The sequence below is a fragment of the Carettochelys insculpta genome, chromosome 7 (genome assembly GCF_033958435.1).
Source record: "Carettochelys insculpta isolate YL-2023 chromosome 7, ASM3395843v1, whole genome shotgun sequence".
Taxonomy (NCBI): Eukaryota; Metazoa; Chordata; order Testudines; family Carettochelyidae; genus Carettochelys; species Carettochelys insculpta.
Genome location: NC_134143.1, coordinates 4,275,018 through 4,290,150, shown reverse-complemented (window position 1 = coordinate 4,290,150; position 15,133 = coordinate 4,275,018). Strand labels below are relative to the sequence as shown.

General features: G+C 44.3%; 1 protein-coding gene across 5 annotated transcripts in view; it reads left to right on the top strand.

Annotated features, from left to right (window-relative positions):
- Positions 1 to 15,133, top strand: part of PPP3CB (protein phosphatase 3 catalytic subunit beta) — a 102,078-nt gene that overhangs the window by 49,017 nt on the left and 37,928 nt on the right. For all 5 annotated transcript variants that reach the window (XM_074999708.1, XM_074999706.1, XM_074999707.1 and 2 more), the window contains exons 4-8: positions 1,575 to 1,686; positions 2,546 to 2,691; positions 12,025 to 12,164; positions 12,257 to 12,334; positions 12,423 to 12,517. In XM_074999708.1, the coding sequence (XP_074855809.1) occupies positions 1,575 to 1,686; positions 2,546 to 2,691; positions 12,025 to 12,164; positions 12,257 to 12,334; positions 12,423 to 12,517 (571 nt within the window). The remainder of the gene's footprint in view (positions 1 to 1,574; positions 1,687 to 2,545; positions 2,692 to 12,024; positions 12,165 to 12,256; positions 12,335 to 12,422; positions 12,518 to 15,133) is intronic.

The window sequence follows — 15,133 nt, the reverse complement described above, 5'->3', positions numbered from 1 at the left end:
TCTTGCCATGAGTGAGCTCTCCACTAGCAAGTTGTGGCCATGTTCTTCCACAAGTGGGACATTCCCCATCTGGACCTTTTCACCACATTGTGGAACAAAAAGTGCTGCACCTTCTATTCTAGATGAAAAGCAGACATGGGGTCCTTAGATGCCTTCCTCATCAGGTGGTTCCCTGTTCTACATATTTCCCCTCCCTGATCCCACTCATCCCCAGGGTCCTGGGGAAAACCAAGGAGGAGAAGTTCAAGATAGTTCTAGTCACCCTAGTGTGGCTCTGCCAGCAATGGTTTGCCACTCTGCTGCGCCTTACATTGTGCCCCCTGCCGTTATTTGTTGGCTGTGCTGATCAGATGAAGGGGCTTCTGGTAACTACACAGTGGACCTGTAATTGGATAACTTCTGCTTTCAGAAATGCTTTCAGCTGGTGAGTACTCGGCTGCCCCCATTCGTGAGGGTTCACTTGACCAGGGTACAAGCCTCTTCAGCAGCCTTGCTAATGTTCTGCTCCTGGACATTTTGAAAGGGTGCAGCATGATTTTCAGTACACACCTTAGCCATGCAGTATGCCCTGCTGCAACAGACGCAAGAGGATGCTGCCTTCGGAGGAACTGTGTTGCAGTCAGCAATGCCAGTGAACTCCCACCTTAAGACATATTGCTTGCAGTCGCCTATGTTAAATTGACGCGAGCAATACAATCAAAGAAAAGACAGTTACTTATATCCAGAGCTGGTGTTCTTCGAAATGTGTTGCTCGTGTCCATTCAACATCCTTCCCTTCTTCCCCACTGTTACAGCTCTTTGGCAAGAAGAAACTGGGGGTGGTGGGGGCTGATGATGCTCTTTACAGCGTAGCATGTGCGCACTACTCTGGGGGGCGTGGGGAGGTGGAGAGGCTGAGCATGGGTACTGCTAAGGGAAAATCTTCCATCACCACATGGCTACATCGAATGGATATGAGCAGCACATCTCGAAAAACACGAGTTATGGAAACAGGTAACTGTTGCCTTTTGATTAGCGATTTCACCGTATATATATATATGATCATTGAATAAAAATAGTGCCCAAGCTTTGCTAAATCACTAATGTTAACAAATTCCTTTTAAAAATGAAAAGAAAAAGATAATATATCTAGGTGTTTTGGATATAGCTGTTTTAAAATGTAAACTTTTGTGGTGTTGCTTCAGTTTTTGCCAGGAAACAACAACTCCTTTCTCCCTTTTTCTGCCAAATAATATCTAGAATGCTTACTTTGAGGTCAGATTATGTGAACAATAGACGTCTTCACAGATAAACACACCAGAATTCTACCAATTGTGATGGTACCTTTTTATGCATGAACAGTCGTTGAAGTATATTTTTTCTTAAGGTCTGTTTTTGGAACTTGCTAGCAAATAATTTGCCTCCTGAATCAGGAGAGCTATATTATGAAATGATCATGTGTCAATATTTGAAATAGAAACGATTATTAATGTTCATTTACTTCATAAAGTGGCAGCATTTTCATTGTTAGTATCCTTTCTAAAAGAAAATCTGGTAAATTATTTTGTCATTGAATACCTTTTGTTTTTCAACAGTGTGTGTTGTACTTGTGGGTCTTGAAGATTCTGTATCCAAATACATTATTTCTTTTGAGAGGAAACCATGAATGCAGACACCTCACAGAATACTTTACCTTTAAGCAAGAATGTAAGTACTCTAGAGGACTGCCAAGCTTGTACTTTCCATCCTGTGCTGTTTTTCCAAAGAGGGAATTGTATCTAGAAATGCTCTTAAGGGACTGCTTCAGCAAATATTCTCATGCATAGTTACGTTGAGTTGTAAGCATGGTGGGAGCAAATTTGAGCAGAACTGAACTCAGTAAGAATACGTTTTATAATGTATTTGTGTATTTATTTATGGAGTTAGTAAAATTTTTGAGGGGTTAATTCTATGGAAACTTATATGGAAAATCAGCACCAAAGTCCATACATACCTTTGTCACTTAAAAGATCTCAAACTCATAATTTATATCTTATTATTCTGTATACTAGGCTATACTGCATGATTTTACAGGTTATTTTAGGATTTGCTATAGAAAAAATATTTTTAAATGTAAAGTCCGACCCTTCGTTGCTGTTACAGATCCAGACTAACACGGCTACCCCTCCGATACCTTAAATGTAAAGGCATCAGTAGAGTAGATACTTCATTTTGGCTATGTCTACGCTTCCTAAAAACTTCAAAATGGCCATGCTAATGGCCAAATCAAAGAATATTAATGAGGCACTGAAATGCATACTCATGCATATGAGTTTATAGGAATAAGGTGATTTCGATGTTGGCAGGGTCCTTGTGTGAAGGAGCCCGGTGTAGGTGAGCCGCATGGGCGCAAACTGCAGCGAAGTCCCGTGGCCAGTGGCATGCTAATGAGGCACTGAATATGTATTTCAGCACCTCATTAGTATTCTTCGATTTGGCCATTAGCATGGTGACTTCGAAATTTTAGTAAATCTAGACTCGACCTTTATGTGATAGTCTTAATAGTCTGTTTTTTCCTTCCCTATAGGTAAAATAAAGTATTCAGAAAGAGTCTATCACGCTTGTATGGAAGCTTTCGATTGCCTCCCTCTTGCTGCACTTTTAAACCAACAATTTCTTTGTGTTCATGGTGGACTTTCACCAGAAATAAACACACTAGATGACATTAAGAGAGTGAGTATGTCTGTGTGGTTCTAAAAACGTGGGTGAGGGTGAATTTTTATGATTTCTTTTTTGTGATACGGTCAGTGTATTAGTTGCTAGTTTTTACTGGGTCTTTGTAAGCATAAAACAAGATCCAGACGCTTGGATTGTTGGGCTAAGTTTTTTTGTTTTTGTTTTGTTTTGTTTTTGTTTTAAAGAAGATGATTAATCTTGGATTTTATTATATCAAGCGCATACACATAATTGCAGTTAAACAATTTAAACAGGAGCATTGAGAACAAGACATGGTAAGTCATTCTTACCCTCCATTCAGCACTCGTTAGGCCTCAGTTGGAGTACTGTGTCCAGTTGTGGGCACCACGTCTCAAGGAGATGTGGCGAAATTGGAGAAGTTTCAGAGAAGAGCCACAAGAATGTTTGAAGGTCTAGAGAACATCAGCTATGAGGGAAGACTGGAAGAACTGAGCTTGTGTAGTTTAGAAAGGAGAAGACTTAGGCTATGTCTACACTGTGCGATTTTAAGGCATTTAGCCCTATTTTACCAAATGTCTGTCTTCACTGTAAATTCCATTAACTCAGTTTATGGAGCACTAAAATCGACATATCTATTGTAATATTGTAAGAACCTGATGAGTGTAGCATTCAGGTCAAATCTAAAATTTCAAGTGAAGGGTGGTGAGGGAGTGCCATGTCTTTAAATCAAATCCATTAACCTCCAGAGATGATGTTTATGTGTGCCCCACAATGCCCCACAGTCCTCGGTTCTGGCGTCTTCCATCTCTCCTGCTCTTAGGTGTGCAGGAATAAGGCAACAGGAAGAACATTTCACTTCGGCACGTGGAAGCTCATGTCTGTTGGGTCATGCTTGTATAAGAAGCTGAAAAATCTTCTTCTCTCTTTCTTTGGTATTAGCACATCTGTGGTTTGGTGTCTACCTCGTCTGTCTTGTTCTTCTTTGAGTGATGTCCCTGTGGGTGCTCCACTGTTGGTGCTGGGCTCATCCTGATGCCGCAGATCGGAGACTCTTCAAAGCTGTATCTGGCTGTTTTGCGCATGTGCTGCTGCTGTGTCTCTCTGTTCGTGCTCTTTTGATCACGTGTGCAGACCCGCTCAAGCCATTTCCTCTCAACTGCCACAGGCCGCAGACATAGCTAACTGCTTGTCCTCAGCTTGATGTTGTGAGCCTCAAAAACTCTCTAGTTTTCTGTATACAGTTCTTCTTCCTTACATTTCTCAGTTGTTATTTGTTAGTTGTTTCCTTAAAAAAAAGAAAAGAAAAATTAACTGTTATACTTAAAGCCGTTAAAGTTAAATTTTTGTTACGGACTCACCTAGCAGTTAGTTTGGACTTCGTTTTCTGCCATTTATTGTTTTGTCAGTTAGATAACTGCAGGAAAAAGAAAAAAGATGGGATGTGTTGAACCCTCTCACCATGCCTGGCTCACAAGGTTTTAGAAAATGTGAACAGCGCTGTGAAGCGATGCCTGCCTCTGCTGGTCACTTTGAGTGCATAAGGTATCTGTGAGAGGGCCATATCCCTCAAATGTCCACATTGCATGAAGCTAATGCCCAGAGCTCAGCACGATCAAGAAATGCACTTAAAAATGTTCTTATTTGACAAGGCACTTCAGCCTTCTACTGAAGAGATCATGAGTACTGGAACAGCCTGCACATAAGTGCAGGGTCTCCTCCTCAACCACTGTTCCCTGCAAGAAATTTGAAACTTGGCTGACCAGGTCATTGCTTGCTATAGCGCAGAGCAGCTCTGAGGTCACAATAAAGCCTGGCACCTCTGTCACCTCTTCTTTAAGTTCTAAGGCAGTTACAAGTGGCAAAACAAAGTCCATGTCACCGACACCGAAGCCTTTGGGCAGGAAGCCCTTGGAACCAAGAGTGCAGAAGTCTTCCTCCAAGTGCTCGGTTCTGAGTGCGTTGTCACCATCAACATCCTCAGCACCAACAATTGCTATGGTGGCGACATTGGCACCAACACCACCACCAGACTTCTCCGCGCCAATCTCCAGCACCGCCCACTCCATAGTACTGGAAGCCCCTCGTGATGCTGCATTGAAGAAAGCACCGGCTAAGTCATGGCACTGGAGCCCTTCTCCACACTCACCATCACTGATGTTTTCCCTGATATTTTCTCCATCTCTGACTGTTCTGGCACTGAGATTGCCTCCTCTGTAATCTGGAAGGCTAGAGAGACATAGTCCACAATACTACAAGCTATGCAGACTGTTCTCCCACTTCTTAGACCCTGTTATCATGTGCAGGGGTTACCACCATCATCTGTCACCTTCACCACCTTCACCTCCATCTTCCAGGGTGTCCTGCAGATCATTTTGTTCACATCGCAGGGATTCCCCTCGGCCCTTGCGTAGGTACTCCTATGGGTCGGTGTGCTCCCACCACTCCAGCAGCTGCCAATCACTAAAAGATTTCTTAAAGGGCTTGCAAACACGTACCCCCGCCCCCATGCAGACCGACTGCTCCCCTGTACAGCCTTAACTTAGTAACATGGGCACTGATGAGGCCACCATTTGAATCCCTGGCTGCTACCCCTCTTGAGTTACTTACCATGAAGTTAGCCTGTCTTCTCACCATCAGATCTGCCTGTAGAGTCAGTGGTAGACTGGCCCTTATGATGCAGCCTCCGTACACAATTTTCACAAAGGACAGAATAACCCTCAGACGTGACCCAGCTTTCATTCCAAAAATCTGTTTGGATTTTCACATCAACGAACCAGTTGTTTTACCTGTGTTTTATCTTAAACCACATTCATCACCTCAGGAAACAGCGCTCCATGCTCTAGATGTACACAGGGCACTTGCTTTCTATATAAACCAGATGAAAACGTTCTGGAAAAAGACACCGCCTGCTAGTTCAGTTAGTGGAGCACTCCAGGGGTGAACCCCTGTTGTCCCAATGGATATCTCATGTCACTGTGTGCATTGCCCAGTGTTACTCTTCCAGCAGGATGTGTCTCCCGATACAGCATGGGCTCATTCCACAGGAGCAGTGGTGGCTTGCCAGCTTTTTTGAAGGAAGTTCCCCTTAGAGACGTCCACAGAGCAGCTACCTGGTCATCATATGACAGCTCTGTGAGGCACTATGCTATCTAGGACCGATGGGCTAGGGACACTTCACTAGCTTCAACGATCTTCTCTGCTTCAATTACACGGTGACTCCTCCCTCCTCATATTGTTGGGGAACTGCTCGACAGTTACCTCCAGTGGACCACACGCGGGGACATCACATGAAGAAGAAAGTGAAGTTACTCACTTCAGTGCAGTAACTATTGTTCTTCAAGATGTTTGTCCCCATGGGTGCTCCACTACCCACCCTCCTCCCCGCCTTGGAGTCTGCTTTGCCTGTCTGTCTTTATTCAGATTCTGGGACAGTTTCGAGGAATGGGCTTGAGCTGGTCTGCACATATGATTAAAAGAATCTGAACGCACATACACACAGGCCAGATGCAGCTTTGAAGAGTCTCTGATCTGTGACACTGGGATGAGCCCAGCACCTACAGTGGAGCAACCGTGGAGGGGGACACATCTTGAAGAATGGAGTTACTGCACTGACGTGAGCAACTTAGCGTTTTTTTGTGCTGCCTGGCACCAACCACTGCCCCCCACACCACATGGCAGCTAGGCTGTGGGTGGGAGTTGTGCTGGTAGGATAGGACGAGAAACTTCTTTTCAGCCATTTGCATTTTGTCATGCCCCCTACATCCCCTTCCTTCCCTCCCCCAGAGGTGCCACTCAGTCTGGAACTTTCCTGTGCCCAGCCACGTCATGTGGCTTGACCATGCATCAGTAAAATGACATGCTGAGAGAGCGGTGAGGGTCCCAGAGCTGCCTGGGGGAAGGCTCCTTCTGTGGCTAAAGGTACTTGCGGGGTAGAGGGGCCCTGCAGCCATCTAGGGAAAGTTTCCCTCGGCAGCTAAGATACTCAGGGGGGCTGGCATCTGTTCAGGGGCCTTACAGACACCTGTGGGAAGTCTCTCTCAGCGGATAAAGATACTCGGGCTGTCTTAAGAGCATCAAGTGCCCAGAGTCAGGGGCTGGTACCAGACTTACCCACAACAGATTATCGTTAAGGATTTAAACTTTACTCAGTCCAGTGTGGCAGCTGTTTCTCAGGCTCCTTCTCCATAATCAACCCCTGGTTCTCCATTACTCATAGGCACAGGGAGTGCTGTCAAAAGTTGATTGGGCGGCATTCAGTGTAATGCCTATGTGTACTTAGATATATATTTCTAAATATGAATTGGGTCCAAATTATTGCTGTAAGGGTCTTGTTTGCCAGGAGGTCTAAATATGGAGCCAAGATTTCCTCTAGGCCTGCTGGGCTTAGGGGGCAGGTGGTGGGTCCTGCCTCAAGGTTTCATGGGCTCCCAGCATCTTTAAGAAGTGCCAGAGGCAGGCACCCTAGAGCACTGATTACTGGGGACACCTGTAGGCCTTTCTGGTCAACAAAAGGGAAAAAAAAAACAACCTTGTCACTGGAGTGACTTTCCTTTGAGACCAAAATTTTGTATGGGCTTGATCCAGAGGCCATTGGAAGCAATGTAGTAGATCTACAATAATCACAGTTCTCCAAGTAAGGCTTGCAGTGACCGACCGAGCCATAACAGATTTGATGATCCATTGCATTTTCAGTGTTTTGCCCATGTCTGTTACTTACACATACATTTCCAGATTTTGCAGTGGGTGCAAGGATGAAAATTCTTGTTCTGAGCATCTCCTTTGCCAGGAGGTCTGAACCCAGATCCCAGCCAGGGAGCGCTGGTAATAGGGCAGGTGGTGGGTCCTGCCCTGGAGGAACCAAAGGAACCCTGGCAAGGAACCAAAGCACCCATAACTGATTCAGTGATCCATTGCATTTTCAGTGTGGCCACCATGTCTACTTACTTGTCTCTGGAAAGCACTTGTTGCCCAGTGTGCCCAGACGTACAGGTGGGCCTAAGTCTAAGTCACTATGTCTACTTGCACATACATTTCAGGTGCAATTTCTTGTTTTGAGGATCTCCTTTGCCAGGAGGTCTAAACCCAGATCCAAGCCTGGGCCCACTGGTAATAGGTGCAGGTGGTGGCTTCTGCCATGGAGGAGAGGCCAGCATCCTGGGCCCAGATGTAGACGTGCTGGACATCCTTCACCTTCTCCTGGACTTCCTCCAAGTTGCAGCGGGGATAGGTGTTGTTCCACTAGGGTGGTGTCCATCCAATGTGGGGTTGGGCATTACGGTGCTTCATCTTGGGGTCTTGGAATATATCCTCCTTGCCCCACAGGTCCAGCAGGGTCTGCATTTATGGCCCGGTCTGGGAGGGACCCACCTCTTGGTGCCCTGGGCTGGCTCCTGGGATTCCTTCGGATTATTCTGTGAGGGCCCAGGGAGTCTGGGGCTCCTTCCTGGTGTGCCACGTAGAACGCTGGCTGCAAAGGAATGGGTGCAAGGGTGTTTGCACAGCACCTTGTAGCTCTGCTGTTTGGGCCCACTCAGAAATTTGTCACTGGAGTGGCTGGCCTTTGAGACAAAATTATTGATCTGAGGATCTTCTTCACCGGGTGATCTAAACCCAGATCCAAGCCTCCAAAGATCCAGAGCTTTTGAATCCTGTTTTGAAATCCTATTGGTTGGGAAACCTGAAATCTTTTTTTCTAGTCTTTCTTAAGCTACCCCTCCCCTTAATTATAAAAAGCACATCTGTTATACAGGTAAACCAGATTCTGCCTGGAAAAAGGGATGTTTGGTTAGCATGGCAGGTGAATGAAGGAAATGCAATGTAGGAAGTGAAATGTGGGAAGATGTCAGATACCTACAGCCACCTGTGGGCCATCTTTTTCCCATGCTGCACCAGTGAAAATATCCAGAATGCTACAGGGCTCAGGGAACTGTGGAATAGGCTCCTACAATAAACTGCTCTAACAGTCGATTTTGGCAACTTGTATGTGGCAGCAATAAGTCGATTTTGTGGTGAGCATGTGGGAAGGTGAGGGTGCTCAAAATCGAATTAATAAAATGCAACATTAATTGATTTTAGTAGTCTGTTTTAACTCGTAACGTAGAGATGGTCTTAGAGGGAACACAATAGCAGTTTTCAAGTATCTAAAAGAGGGTTACAAGGAGGAGGGAGAAAAATTGTCCTCCTTGGCCTGTGAGGATATGACAAGGAGCTTACACTGCAGCAAGGGAGGTTCAGGCTGGACATTAAGAAAAACTTCTTAACTGACAATGTGGTCAAATACTGGAATAAGTTGCCTAGAGAGGTTGTGGAATCTCCACCACTGGAGATATTTAAGAGCAGGTTAGACAGACATGTATGGGGGATGGTCTAGGTGGTGCTTGGTCCTGCTGTGAGGGCAGGGGACTGGACTCAATCATGTCTCGAGGTCCCTTCCAGTCTAGTGTTCTGTGATTTGTAGAGGAATGTAATTGCACAACAAAATTTAGAGTTTCGTCTTTAATTTAGAATTATAGAATCATCTGTGCATGCCCTTTAAGTTCCTTACTGGAGAAGGGCTAGAGTTCTGACCACATGGCAGGCTTGAGTTTCGGAAAGCAAAGTGTTGCCTTAAAGATAATTTAATTTAGGCCTATAAACGTAAGTAAGAAAAGTCCTTTGGTTCTTGTTCACCATTATTAATATCAAGAAACAGGTTTGTGTGATTAGTTTCAAAACTTGAAATAGAATTAAATGTCAAATACTTTTATGAAGTTATATGATATGACATTTGTTTATTGCCATTTTCCAACATATTGCTTCTAATATGTCAAAGATTTGATTTTGATCTTGTATATCAAAGAAATACTAGAAGTCCACATGACCATTCTGATCAGACTGCCTTGAGTTTATTTAAAAAAACCTAAATTTATACTTAGGCATAGAAATTATTGGTAAAAGCAGAGTTTAGTTTAACATGTGATAGTTCTCACTGAATGCTGTGTTAAGAATGTACAAAACAAATCATACTCTGGAATTTAATTTTGTTCGTCATGAGAGAATTTTTTGGAAAGGCAGTGTAATTTTAATTTGAAAACTTGTGTATTCATATCTTGATAGTATGGATTTGTGTTTTTTTTCCTCCAAAAAACCTTAGACGTATAAAGTTGTATGAAAAGTGCTGTATTACATCAATAATTAAGGAAGATGAAAATATGTTTTAAAAAGTGTGTCATTGGTGTCATTTTAAGAAAATAGAAGTGTTGTAACATCAAGCCTTCTGGCTGATAACTCCTACTTGTTTGTCAGTGGACTTTACATCAAGGAAATATTAAGGTCAGGTTATGATGGTCCTATCATGAAAATTTTTAATCTTCCATTGTTTCCTCTTTTGAATATTTTGGTTCAGTTTGCAGTTAACTTTTTCATCTGACATCTTGAATGTAGCATTTGGTTCCTTCTTCACAAGAGTGGTGTTGATTATTTCAAACACTCGCACGCTATTTTCCAAATGATGTTCCACGGAACCCCGAGGTTTTGCGGAGTGACAATAAGGGTTACCCATGAGAAAATTCCTCTGTGGCTCTCTGCCACTGCTAAAACAGTAGAACTAAATGTAATTGGTTAAATGGCTGGCACGGCCAGCCAGGAGCGATCCGGCTGTTAAACCAACTGAATTTAGTTCCTTTATTTCAGGGGCTCCAGGGCAAGGCGATGCAGAGAGCCCCTCCTTTGCCCCACTACCCGGGTGGCCACAGCTGTCTGGTGGGTGTGACTCAGCTCACCCCTGCCAGCGGAACACCTCCATGCCAGCCTTCTTCTTGCTAGGCACACGTGTCTTCCCTGCCTAGGCTCCCCAGCCAGTGCCATGGATGGGTTAGTCCTGGGGGCCAGTTTCAGGCAGAGTCAGGTTAATCCTGGGGATGGGGGGGGGGTCAGGTGCAGGCCGGAGAGGGGTTAAGCCTGGGGATTGGGGGGATGGATTTGGAGCTGAGAGGGGTTAAGCCTGGGGATGGAGGGGTGGGTTTGCAGAATGCAGGAGTAAAGCTTTAGGGTTGGGGGTGTGGATCTGGGAGCAGAGAGGTGTAGAGCCTGGGAACGGGGTTCTGCAAAATATTTTTTTTTTGTTTTTTTAAAAGGGTTCCAAGGCCAAGTAAAACTGGGAAACCCTGCACCAGCATAAAGTCTGAGGTCAGACACATTTATTGCTAGTTGATATGGAATTTTTTAAAAACAGCTGTTATGAGGAACCAGTAAGCTGATAGAGTATCAACCTCTGCTTCTGCTAGATCATCTGCAAGTAATAAGGTCCCTGAAAGCAGGTTTTCCTTTGCTCTGTGTGAGCAGGTCGTCTTTTAAAAGGTAGTGAGAGTGGGAGAGGAAGAATTGTGTGACTAATGACAAGCCAGTTGCTTGAAAAATGAAAAACCATGTCCGTCATGGTTCCAGAAAAATTCATGGTCTTTTTTTTTTATTTTTTTTTTTTTCGGGGGGTCGTCAGTGTGTTGTGTGATGCCTTAGGAGAAACTGATAACATTTTGTTGGTCCTGTTCAAGAAACTAGAGTTTAGAGATCACAGGCAAAGAAAGCCAAAGACAAATCAACATTTAAATTTCTGATGTAAAACTCTTAAGAACTGGAAGGGACCTCAAGAGGTCATGGAGTCCAGTCATCTGCACTCACAGCAGGACCTATCACCATCCCTGACCAAATTTTTTTTTTTTTTTTAAATCTAACCTGCCCCAGATCTTTGAAAGGCCTCCTGAAGTATTGAGCTGAGAATCCTGGCTTTACAAGTCCAGTGCTCTAACCACTGACCCTATCCCTCCCCAGATTTTTTTGTTTGGTCATTCTCTGTGCCTTAAATATGGAGTCTGTTCTGGTATGGCTATGGTCTGAAGAAGTGGGTCTGTCCCATGAAAGCTCATCGCCTAATAAACTATTTTGTTAGTCTTTAAAATGCTACTGGACTGCTTTTGTGTTTGATAGAATTTCCTTTTATTTCACTTTTTTCTGTGCTGCTACTGCTTAGTAATGCCCAGTGGTGGCTTCAGATTGGTAGATGTAGTGTGCCTGAGAAAAGGGCATTTTTTTCCTTCTCTGTGAATTTACTTTCTCATAACATACACATCCATCAGTCTGGAGGCTACCTCACCTCTTTTAATAATTAATTCTTCATTGCTCTCACTTGTTATATGTTCAAGTTGTCATCTTGTTTTTTGGCATGCATCTGCCTTGCACAGAAGAGGAGAAATGCTTCTCCAGAGACTCTGTCATGTTGTGGGTATCATTTACTCTTAATGTTTTGGCATTGGTGGATGTATATATTCTACAGGTAAGAAGCAAAACTGACTTGCATAATATTTAAATCACCTTTGTGTGTTTTTTAAACAGCTAGATAGATTCAAAGAGCCTCCTGCATTTGGACCAATGTGTGATTTATTGTGGTCAGATCCCTCAGAAGATTTTGGAAATGAAAAATCACAAGAGCACTTCAGTCATAATACAGTCAGGGGATGCTCCTATTTTTATAGGTAAAAAGAAATCTAGGATTTGATTGACACTTTTGTATGAAGAGTTATACATTACTGAAAAAGCATTACTCATTGTTATTTTCATTTTACAGTTACCCAGCAGTTTGTGAATTTTTGCAAAATAATAATTTGTTGTCAATAATTAGAGCTCATGAAGCACAAGACGCGGGGTAAGTATTTTGTGTCTTTACAGAAATTGTTCAACAATACAAAATAATAATTTGCTCTGTGATGCAAATTAAGATGTTTCTTTTACAGCTATAGAATGTACAGAAAAAGCCAAACTACAGGGTTCCCATCATTAATAACAATTTTTTCGGCACCTAATTACTTGGATGTCTACAATAATAAAGGTAAGAATTTACTGACAAGGAGATTATATTACATTTAAACTGCTTTAAAAGTAGTTTAACTGTAACACAATACAAAAACATAATTTTTCTCCAGGTGGAGAGACAAAAATCCAAGCCCCCAAGCCCTTTGAGCCAAACTACTACAATATTGAAAACACACATGGGCATAATTACTTGAATGATCTTGCACAATGACAGCAACCTGAAATGATAAAACTAGGTGTGTGGTTTTTTTTTTTTAAGTAGTAACCAGTGTGACATTACCCAGATTGCAATGTGGACTGATGGACAGCTCCGTCCCTTCAATTCTACAATCTGGGGTGCCTTTTACACTGCTTTGCTATGAGAGCAACCACTCCTGGTCTGCCTGTACCTGGCTCCCAGCATATAAATCACTCCCAGCTATGTTATATGAGTGTTATCATCGCTCACTCACGAACTGTGTTGTAGGGCAATACAAACAAACTTTCAATCTCAGATTTTTCCCCAGAAATTTGAGTCTTATGCGCCCCAGCTCCTCTTGGACAATACAAGGTCATAGAGAGTCCCATCATTTCACTAATAGAAATGATATATACAACTGTTATCCAAATGAGGTTTGTCAAACATTTCAATCCAAACACATACCCTGTGTCTACACGTGCCCCTTCCTTTTGAAAGGGGCATGTGAATGAGCGGGTTTGAAAGATGCTAAGGAGGTGCTGCATAGTCATAATGTTGGCCACGGTGATTCGAAAGTGCTTTGGTGATTGGAAGAAGGGCTTTCAAAAATTGGGGGGGGTCCTTTCGGAAGGTCCCATCTCCATAGGCAGCGCATGATTTGAAAAGCCACACTTTCGAATCGCCATGGCTGCCATTATGCTAATGAGGCACTGCCTCATTAGCATCTTTCGAACCCACTCATTAACATGCCCCTTTCGAAAGGACGGGGCACGTGTAGACCCAGCCATACTGTTTTGATGCAGTAAGGCCTCACGTAACATTGTCCCATTTAACGTTGTTACATTGCTTATCTATTAGAGCACATGCTTCTTTAAAGTTGTGAAAAGTTCCCTTATAATGTAGTTTGGCTGCCTGCTTGCTACATATACTACTTGCAGGATTTTCTGGAAAAGCAGCCTGTCCTTGGGGGTGGGTTGGAACGAGGGTTGGCTAGCAGCCCCCGTGAGCTCCCCCAAGTTCCCTGCAAGGTATGTGGCTGGGCAGCTACTATTCAGATTGCTGTGCTTCTCCTGCCTTTTCCCTTGGAGCTGCTCCTGTGAGCCTCCTGCTTTCTGTGTGGGGCAGGGGTGGGAGTGGGGGTTTAGGAGAGGAATGGGGGAGAGGGGTGCTGATGTCAGGATGTACCTGAGATCTGTTCACTCCACTCTCTACTCTATCTCCATGAAGCAGGATTCACAGCTAGAGTCCTCTGTGTGGATTTCCTGGTCTACTTACAGGGCAGAGTAGCTGAAGTGGGGTCTGCATATTTAAAGGGGTGGCATGTGTGTCTCTGTCTCTGTCTCATACACACACACCCTCCGACCCCTTGGCACTGTACAGCCAGGTGTGCCCCACATGGAGGAAAGAGTGGTGCACTCCCAGTAGATATTCTGGGTTCATCATCATGTTCAGTTTCTGCAGGGAAGCATGTGCAGCCACTGCAGTGCGTCTGTTGTGTTTCTTCTCTGCTGACTCAGTCCATGCTGCCTCTAGAGTGCGAGGCTACATCAACAGCGTTAACCTTTGATAGCTCAGCAGTGCTAATTCATCACTTAGTAGCAAGACATTCCCTGGGAAATATTCTACCTTCTAACTCCACCTCAAGCAGGCTTCACAGTTGCCATTGTTGTGTACACTATTAAATTGTTAAAAGTGTTTACAAACTTACACTGTGTGTTGTGGCAGACCGCTGCCTGGAAGCTGCAGGAGCCTTCTAGAAGGCAGATGTGCCGGCTGGTGGGCTAATTTATTCTTGTGTCCTGATTAGGTCCAATTAGGACAGGCAGCTGGGGCCTTGTTAGGAATCAGCCACAGCGGAGTCTAATCAGCCTGCATTGGTTAGCTGAGGCCCTGCACTCTCTATAAAAGGTTCCCCCAGCTGGTTGCAGGGGGAAGGTTTTGGAAGGTGCACCGGAGAGCAGGAGCAGGAGGGTACCACAGGGAAGTGGTGGGTGAAGTGTCTCAGGGTGAGGTTGCTACATTGGGGCAGGGTGAAGGCCCTGCCAGCAGCCTCCTGACCTTGTAGGGACCCTGGGCCGGAGTCCAGGGTAGAGGGTGGGTCTGGACTCCCCCCACCCTTCCCCACAGGGTTACTCCACTGGAGCAGGTGCGGGCCTGCAAGGGGACTGGTTTTATCTGCCCCCAGTTGGGACTTGCCTATGATGAGGACGGCTCGCTAAGCAGAGACACCTGCCCTCTGGAAAGGCCTGGGCAGATAAGGGGTCTCCGTGAGTCTCTGAGGCACAACAGAGAAAACCTCCAGGAAGTGTAGGGACCCACAGGGGCTGATCAGGGGTTTCATCACAATACGTATATATGCCTTTTTTCCTTCTGAAAAAAAAATTCCCTGCAATTCTTCTGCCTATTTATATTAATTTTTCTGGGGAAATAGGATTCTCTTAACATCATTTTTCT